The sequence below is a fragment of the Durotheca rogersii genome (assembly GCF_024521655.1).
Source record: "Durotheca rogersii strain YMJ 92031201 chromosome Unknown GGS23scaffold_14, whole genome shotgun sequence".
Taxonomy (NCBI): Eukaryota; Fungi; Ascomycota; class Sordariomycetes; order Xylariales; family Xylariaceae; genus Durotheca; species Durotheca rogersii.
Genome location: NW_026251245.1, coordinates 175466 through 183803, shown reverse-complemented (window position 1 = coordinate 183803; position 8338 = coordinate 175466). Strand labels below are relative to the sequence as shown.

The window sequence follows — 8338 nt, the reverse complement described above, 5'->3', positions numbered from 1 at the left end:
AGATGGATGTTTCGGGTATATTAACGAGGGGCCGATCGGTCATCTGGGGCGCACCCTGCCTTGAGCGGCGCGATGTGCGAAGGCCCCGGCGGATTGGCGCTCTCGCGCGCTCGTATACCTACCACCATGCACATGATGAACGCACATATGGGCGTGGGAGAAGATCTTGGAGAGCGTGTGAGGAGCGGGAGCGGGGTGCCCGACAGATGGGCGGATGCATATATAGACTACCAGATCTCCCGGGCGGGCAGCCGGGATTGGGTGTAGAGAAAGCAATATAATGCCGTACATGACGCCGGCAATTCGTAAATTAACCCCAGCGACGATGCCTGCGTGGCTCTGGGGCGTGGATATACGCCGCTTCTGGGATGCAAGCCCGACGAGAGCGGCTCCTGGCTTTTTTCCCTTTCTCCTCTCGCTTCGTCCCCTCTCTCCCCCGGCGACGCGCGTTGAGATCGGCACGAATGGACTCTCAAAGCACTCGTTATATGGCCACTGAGTTGACAATTAGTTTTCGAATCGGGAAGCGTGCACCCGGAGCCGTGGCCCCGTATTCCTCTTCCGGCAGAAAGGAAAGAGACAGGACGTAGGAATCTAGTAACTTTTTGATCGGCCTAAGCCACGGAACCACCTTGCAACTTACAGCCCACGGGATATGTCGCGGAGCGTGGGGTGCGTGCTCTTTCATCGTGGTCTAATGGCAATGAAGAGTTTCGGGGACCTGTGTGTCGCAGTGTGAAGCAAGCTTAGAGGATAGCTCGTGGACCGGTGCTCGCATCAGACGTCGTTCGCCAAATCCCATATTGAATAGCTTCTCCGCTGCCTCCTCACGAGGACGTTAGCCACCGGTGATACTCGATAGCTCCGAGGCCCTAGTAGAAAACGGAACCATCTATGTTTAATGACGCGCGCGTGTGGAACTGCTTGAAGTAGATATTTGACCCGACCGATTTTGACCTCGTAATCATTTGTGATCAGTTGCCCCTTTAATGACTTGCATGAGGGTATGTGATAGGGGTATCGTTGATTGTACTTAGGCCCTCCCGATTGACGGTGATGACGAGGACGGGTTATAGATCTGAAAAGCGAACCCAGCAAGGCGCCTGGCCTTTTCGGAGAGAATCGTGATCCGCTGAGATCCTTCTAACTTCAGGCCGCCTGAGGTTCGAAAGGGGGTGGTTGGTGAAACTAGTAGTGGTTCGTTGAATCGCACATTACTGATTCCGAGAATTAGGCAATGGTGCCACGTGTCATCGAAATAGCACAACAGGTCGAAGTGAGCACCGACTACTAGTAGTTGAACGTCTTAATGGATTGCCCTGTGCTTTAGCTCGTGGTTGGCCGAATCTCACCTCCCGTGACTGAGGTGGATGAAGTTAGGGCCGAGTTGACGAGGCCTGCTCGCACGAGGTTATGATTCCGGCGAACTCCTAAAGGTACCGTCTACAGGGCGCCATTGTCGGCTCTTAGAGCGGAAACACGGTGAAGAGATTGAGCAGAACCCTGGGCAAGAATCTGTCATTATACCTTAAAAAGTAACAATAAATGTGGTAAGAGAGAGGGAGAGGGAGTTTGTCTGAAGATTTCAGGGCAATGGGATGTTCTCCTGATTATTTTTCAATTACTAATCCAAATCGTGCCCCTCTATATCTGTGGCGATAATGATAAACCAGAAGCTCTGTTGGACTGGCCGAGGGTATAGAATTTGACGTGTTGCTCGAAATGGTCTTTTTCTCTAGAGACCATGGTTAAGGCATAGGGATATATGCCCTCTTAGGTGCCGACTCAGCTATTAGCAACGCGCTGCGACGGCATTTGTGAAACTCGAGGGTGATAGCTCGCGGGTGGGAGGACCACCGGGGAGACGTTTGATTTGGTAGGAAATGAGCTCCGATGAGTGGTGGGTCGTGCCTCTTCGAATTAACCTCTGGTTTTCCTCCTTTTGCTGCTGGCTCGTGTCGTCTTGATAGATGATTCCGTTTTCACCTTGACCGTTTCCACCACGGAAACTGTGCGCCTCTTGCGAGACCGAGGAGTAGGCTCGCTGCTGCTAGTCTCCTCTGCAACTTCTTTGGCCTCGACTTTGATATCTACTACCTCCGTCTTGCCGGATGCCTGCTCTGAGAACGACTTGAGGTTTGCGGTGAAGAGCACAGACTGGGCCCATCCCGCCTGTTGGCCCCATATCTTTCTGAAGTGATCACCGACAGAATCATACATGGCCTTGGAAAAGGTCTTCGTCTTGACTTTGCCAAACTTGTAATCTCTCTGCGCAATCTGCCACACATGGGTGTCTACGGGGACGGCTTCTCCCCAGCCCAGACCCATAAGACAGACGCAATCGGCAACTTTGGGTCCGACGCCAGAGAGGAGGAGGAGCTGTTCATGGGCGTGCTTGTAAGTGGGTGGGTCGGCGGAATTGGCAGCTTCCGTCGTGCCCCAGCTGGGGTTTTCCGGGTTTGTGAGGCTCTCCAGCCACCCGGCCGGTTTTTCCTGAGAAACTAGGCGGGAAGTTTCCGCAATGTACTTGGCTCTGTAGCCGAATCCTAGTTCTCTAAGATGGGCTTCGACCTCCTTGCCGGTTAGAGCCTGCGGGGTCGGAAAATCGTGAAATGCTTCTTCTCCAATGTGTCCAACCAAGGAGCCGTAATGTTTACATAGTTTATGAACCTGTGGGATGTCAGCGCGCCGGAGCTCCCTAGCAAGAGCGCGTCCGCTCTGTCTTGACATTCAAGCGTACCATCTGAGAGATCCGTGAAATGTTGTTATTGCTGCTGCAGATAAAGGCAACTAGCGCTTCCCACGGGTCCTGGCTCAGTATACGGATACCCGTAAACTTTGGGGCCTTTTTCCGGAAATTGGGATCAGACTTAGACCACTGATCGTAGAGTGCCGCCGCTGTGGTCATGCGTAAGAAATTATGAAGCGTAAGACAATCAATTGACCCCGAGGGTGTGCGCGATAGCCTGATGGGAGGAGGGATTATCGGACCATGGAGTTTGCGTACAGTCATGTCTTAGGCTGAAATAATGTCTGAGGAGTGCCTCGGTATTGTCACGCTCGGCCGACTCATCAGGTTCAATTTTGACAGGCGACGACGGGGTGGGTAAGCCTGGCGGAGTCGCTGGCGGAGCGACTCGGTAGTGAAGATGATCCTTATCCTGCTTTAGGGACAGCAGCCGGCCGTGGAGGACACAATTCCTGATAGTAACCGTCAATGTCTACGGAGGCGACAGAATGCGAGAGCCAGTATCTACCATTCGTCATCTATCTTCAGCCATCGAAAAGTCTGGCCGCAGCGAAGGGTGGTCTCGATGCAGAGGTCCGCCAAGCTCAGGGGGAGCTTTCGCCACTCCGATGCTCGAATAGGAGACATGGGACGAAGCGTGGACTTGGAGGGGTTGGTTGGTAGGTAACGGCTCGCGGGGGATGTGAATGAGCAAAAAAAGAAGGAAAAAGGCTTTTTCAGATTGCAAAAACAACATTCGACATATGCCGTCGTACTTGTCCTCGTCGTATGAGGGTGATGCGATGGTGAGAGACGGCGAGAAGGGAGAGCATGTGTATGGGAAGTGGTGGGATACCGGAGACGGGTACCTCATGTTCGATGCTCGATGCCCCGATAGGTACTTATCCAGTATCTAGACGGGTTTCCGTGTCGCGACTTGCCGTGCCGCGCTTGGAAGTACCAAAGTACCGAAGTACCCGGCAACCCTAGGAGGCATCTAGCGCGCATCGTGAGTGGCCCAAAAGGGAAAGTGGGACCACCAACGACCAATACGTACACGCTAACGTCCATCGGGACTAGCTCCAGACGCACGGTGCCACTCGGAGGCTGCCCTGCCCTTACCGTAAGTCGAGGCCCGGCAAGGAACCTACCAAAATTTCTATTTTCCAGCCTCGTCGCAGCTCCACTGTCAACAGTTCCGACATACCTCGCAACCTCAGTTGAGCTCGACGTATCCTTTTTCTATCCTTTTCTCCCCCTTTCCTCCATTCCGTCTCAAGGCCGCCTCTGGGTTGATCGGCCTCAGACTCTCCTCTCCTACTCTATCCCTGCACACGAGGGCAAATTGGCACCATGAACGGCGATAGCTACTCCTCGCGAGGTAAGCGAATCTTCCTCCGTCCCGGTCTCTCTGTCTTCCATCATCATTTTGGTAGGCAGAGCAGTGTGGCTAATTGAACGTATCTATAGATGGCCGTCATGGCTCATCTCGTGACTACCCCCGCGACGATCGGCGAGACCGAGATCGAGGAGACCGGGGAGATCGAGGGGATCGAGGGGATCGACGCGAACGAAGGCGTAGCAGGTCGCCGCGTCGGTCGCACCGCGAGGGGAGGGATGAAGACGCCTATGCCTCCAGCCGCAGCCATCGAGATCGCGAGCGCGAGGATCGGTATGGCGGTGGAGGTGTTGGCGGCGCTGGCGCTGGCGGTGGGGGCGGTGGTGGAGGCAGCGGTGGAGGTGGGGGCGGTGGCAGAGACCGTCGAGACAGGGAATGGGACCGCGACCGGGGCTCGAGAAGGGACGTTCGTCGCGACGAAGGTGGCAGGCCGCCTAGACGCGATCGCGACTTATTCGAGGATCGACGTGGCGAACGACGAGATCGCGGTGATAGGAGTGAACGGAACCGGGACGATGACCTTTTCGCGCAGAATCGACGGGGCCGGAGCCTCACACCGCCCCCTAAGAAGCGGGAGCCGACTCCAGACCTGACCGATGTCGTCCCTGTCTTGGAGCGCAAGAGGCGGATGACGCAGTGGGATATCAAGCCCCCCGGTTACGAGAATGTCACTGCCGAGCAGGCCAAGCTGTCTGGCATGTTCCCTCTGCCGGGCGCCCCCCGGCAGCAGCCCATGGATCCGACGAAGCTTCAGGCTTTCATGAATCAGCCAGGCGGCACCGCCAGCAACGCAACGCTGAAGCCCGGGAATTCCCGACAGAGCAAGAGGCTTCTGGTCTACAATATCCCTCCTGGCTCGACCGAGGAAAGCCTCATGAGCTTCTTCAACCTGCAGTTGAACGGATTGAACGTCATCGAGAGCACCGACCCCTGCGTATTAAGCCAGATTTCTCAAGACGGATCGTTTGCTCTTCTGGAGTTTAGGCATGCCTCGGAGGCTACCGTGGCCCTCGCTCTGGACGGTATCTCGGTGGAACCCGAGGACGCCGCTGACGGTGCCCCCAACGGTACCGAGCAGGGTCTGAAGATTCAGCGACCGAAGGATTACATCGTGCCAGCTATTGCCGACGAGACCCTGTACGAACCCGGTGTCGTGTCAAAAGTAGTTATCGATACGCCAAACAAGATCAGCCTCGCCAATCTACCGTCTTACCTCACCGAAGAACAAGTTACGGAGCTCCTGGTATCTTTCGGAGAGCTCAAGGCGTTGGTCCTAGTCACAGACGAAGGCACCGATGAATCCCGCGTAAGTTGATGCCACTCCCATCACGAATGAACCCGAACTTGCTTTGAAGCATTCGAGGCTAACGTCTTGCAGGGCATTGCGTTCTGTGAATTTGTCGATCCCAGCGCAACGGAAATCGCGATTCAGGGTCTGAACGGGATGGTCATCGGCGATAAGAGTCTCAAGGTCCGAAAGGCTAGCATCGGCATCACCCAAGTAGCCGGTATCGAGATGGGCGTAAATGCCATGTCAATGCTCGCAGGGACTACCGCTAGCGACTCGGAGGAGACCCGTGTCTTACAACTGCTCAACATGGTAACTCCCGAGGAATTGACGGACAACGATGATTATGCAGGTGGGTTTACCTTCTCGGCACCTCATCTGACCGCAGCTGCTAACTTTTATTAGAAATCTGCGAAGATGTCCAGGAAGAGTGCTCCAAGTTCGGCCAGATTTTGGGGCTTAAGGTGCCTCGGCCTTCGGGAGGCAGCCGGCAATCCGCCGGAGTCGGCAAGATATTTGTCAAATTTGACACGGCGGCGTCAGCGAAGAAGGCGCTGCAAGCGCTTGCGGGCCGCAAGTTTGCGGACAGGACGGTGGTGACGACGTACTTCCCAGAGGTGAGATTGTGTCCGTTCCGCCCCCGAATACATCTATACTAACCCGCGACCCAGGAGAATTTCGAGGTGGGAGCGTGGTAGTAGAAAGGATTACGAATGCTTTCCCTTCGTCGTTGAGGACGGCTGCGTGCTGCGACGATTTGCGGGTAGGTCGGGCAGAAGGCAATAGGACCAAAAAAAACTTGCGAGATGCAATTTGTACAACAATGGTGTGCGGCGGGAGAGGCGGACCGCTACTAATGAGGCAAGTTCACAGCGCTCATCGGGACTTGGCGCCGCCAGATACGTCTGCTCCAGGACGACATAATAATAGCCGTTCGCATAGGGACTAACCTGCAGAATTCCCGCTATGCCTAGTCCAGCCGGCTTCTTTTCTTTTCTCTCTTCTTTTTTATGTCCTTGACCAAGTAGGCATGGTTGAACCGGACGAACCGTGATGGCCGAGTTGCCCGTAAACAAAACCTACCTGGATGCCAGATGGTCTGCCCGAAATAGGCACAAGATCAGCTCGTTGCTACCCCTAACCATCCATCCCGAGCTAAGCTGGGCCCTCGCCTGGCTCGACTTCGGCGCAGTTCATCCGGCTTTCTCGACGCTCCGGCGTATTATTATAGTCTGTGCTTGTCGATTCCGATATGGACGTGTGCAAGGCTTCGATGAGAATCGCCGACAGCTGACATATATCTAGATATATACGTATGTATGGGCAAGCCATGTGCCGTAGACTGATGGATTCACCAATAAAACAGGCCTGTCAAATAGCTAGACTATTACGTAAAGTCTTGCTCGCGATATTTGCCTAGGGTTACCAGTCCTATTTTCGCGCTAACTCTCCCCTAACAGCCATCAGGAATAGCCACTCCCAGGCATCTTAAGGGGTTCGCCGATCGACAAATCACTTTGCTGACCAGCAGACATCTTTGGCTGCTGCGTTCTCTCCGCCCTACCGAACTCCCTCCCCCCCCTCCTCCGAGCGAGCATGGATGTCGACGCCAATATGGCGGGGCCCCGTCTGCCTCTGGTGACGTATCTGGCGACGGACATCAACGCGGTGACGAGCTCGACGGAGGCGACGAAAGCCACGTTCCTCGCCCGTGCCGGCCAGGGAACTCTCCCTCGCGAGGTGCTCAGCCAATGGCTGTCACAGGACCGGCTCTACGCCCAGGCTTATGTCAGATTCGCGGGGGGACTGATATCACGGGTGCAGCTGCCGACAGCATTGGACGACGGCGACGAGGCGCGCGAGCTGCAGTGGCGCATTCTCGATCTGCTGCAGGACGCCCTCGCGGGTGTCACACGCGAACTGCGCTTCTTCGAGGAGACGGCGAAGGCGTACGGGCTAGACCTCGCGGCGGCGGGAGGGGCGTCCGGCTTCGCCCCTGCCACAGCGACGCAAGGCTACATCGACCTGTTCGACTCGTTCGCGGCACGGCCGAGGGCGGGGCCGGCGCGGACGCTGCTCGAGGGGCTCGTGGTGCTCTGGGCGACGGAGCGGACCTACCTGGACTCGTGGGGGTACGCACGGGACCAGACGGCGACGGAGGCGGCGGACCTCGACGGTGGCGCGCTGCGCCAGGCCTTCATCCCCAACTGGACGTCGGACGAGTTCCGCACCTTCGTCCGGGAGTGCGAAGAGTGCCTCGACGCCTACGCCAAGGCCCAGGGCGTCCACTCCCAGGCCCCCACCGCCCCCGCCTACCTAGCCCTCTACAAGCAGGTCTTGGATCTCGAGAAGGCATTCTGGCCCGTCCTAGAGTGAAGATGGGAGGGAATTACACGAAAATGTAGGAGATAAAAAGACGTCGTGTGTACATGCATATAGATTTACCCTATTCTTGAAGTCTACGGAAGCCTCCCCCGCTCTCCCCCAACTCTCTCCCGCACGTGAATGGCAACCGCCAATTGGCAGGACAATCAAGAAGAGCTCCGGCTCTCTCATGGTGTACCTATTGCGAATGTGTCAAGGGCCCTATCTTTCTAGACATGTTTTTTTTTTTGCTGCATCGCCCGACGAGCAACGGTTGCATATACGTGAATACTTGATATAGGCACTAAGCCTAGGCACCTCGGAAATTTCATGGTCGTTCGTTCGCGGAAAGAAGGCACTTTTTATACCTAGAGACCGACTGCCTCAGTCGGTTGAGAGAGGGCCGATGATTAGGTAAAGATGATGATGTGGCTTGAAGACACACCGACCTGTAGGTACCTAGGTACCTATAGCCAATGAGGAAGAAAGATGGGGGTGCTTCTTATCTAGTTATCGGGGCTGTTGAACTCGCTTAATCCCATCTGTGTGTGGGGGTTAG

At 55.6% G+C, this 8338-nt stretch overlaps 3 protein-coding genes across 3 annotated transcripts; 2 read left to right on the top strand and 1 right to left on the bottom strand.

Moving 5' to 3' along the window:
* Nucleotides 1-1304: 1304 nt before the first annotated feature.
* Nucleotides 1305-3467, bottom strand: GGS23DRAFT_106293 (8-oxoguanine DNA-glycosylase). The gene is made up of 4 exons (XM_051510959.1): nucleotides 3258-3467; nucleotides 3008-3201; nucleotides 2741-2898; nucleotides 1305-2670 (listed from the first exon to the last, which is right to left on the bottom strand). The coding sequence occupies exons 1-4, from the start codon at nucleotides 3374-3376 to the stop codon at nucleotides 1921-1923; spliced, it is 1221 nt and encodes a 406-aa protein (XP_051370823.1). The 5' UTR covers nucleotides 3377-3467; the 3' UTR covers nucleotides 1305-1920.
* Nucleotides 3468-4081: 614 nt separating this feature from the next.
* GGS23DRAFT_610765 (uncharacterized protein) lies at nucleotides 4082-6291 on the top strand (the record flags this gene model as incomplete). Its single annotated transcript, XM_051520352.1, has 5 exons — nucleotides 4082-4109; nucleotides 4199-5433; nucleotides 5506-5767; nucleotides 5821-6032; nucleotides 6087-6291. The coding sequence occupies 5 exons, from the start codon at nucleotides 4082-4084 to the stop codon at nucleotides 6111-6113; spliced, it is 1764 nt and encodes a 587-aa protein (XP_051370822.1). The 3' UTR covers nucleotides 6114-6291.
* Nucleotides 6292-6866: 575 nt separating this feature from the next.
* On the top strand, nucleotides 6867-7900 carry GGS23DRAFT_106277 (heme oxygenase-like protein). The gene has a single exon (XM_051510958.1). The coding sequence runs from the start codon at nucleotides 7012-7014 to the stop codon at nucleotides 7789-7791; it is 780 nt and encodes a 259-aa protein (XP_051370821.1). The 5' UTR covers nucleotides 6867-7011; the 3' UTR covers nucleotides 7792-7900.
* The last annotated feature ends 438 nt before the right edge of the window (nucleotides 7901-8338 follow it).

Bases quoted from the DNA above. Each gene is read 5' to 3' on its own strand.
- GGS23DRAFT_106293 (XM_051510959.1), bottom strand. From the start codon at position 3,376: ATGTCTCCTATTCGAGCATCGGAGTGGCGAAAGCTCCCCCTGAGCTTG. The intron at 3,202-3,257 runs GTAGATACTGGC...GGTTACTATCAG, and splicing joins CTGAAGATAGATGACGAATG to GAATTGTGTCCTCCACGGCC. The intron at 2,671-2,740 runs GTACGCTTGAAT...GACATCCCACAG, and splicing joins TTTCACGGATCTCTCAGATG to GTTCATAAACTATGTAAACA.
- GGS23DRAFT_106277 (XM_051510958.1), top strand. From the start codon at position 7,012: ATGGATGTCGACGCCAATATGGCGGGGCCCCGTCTGCCTCTGGTGACG.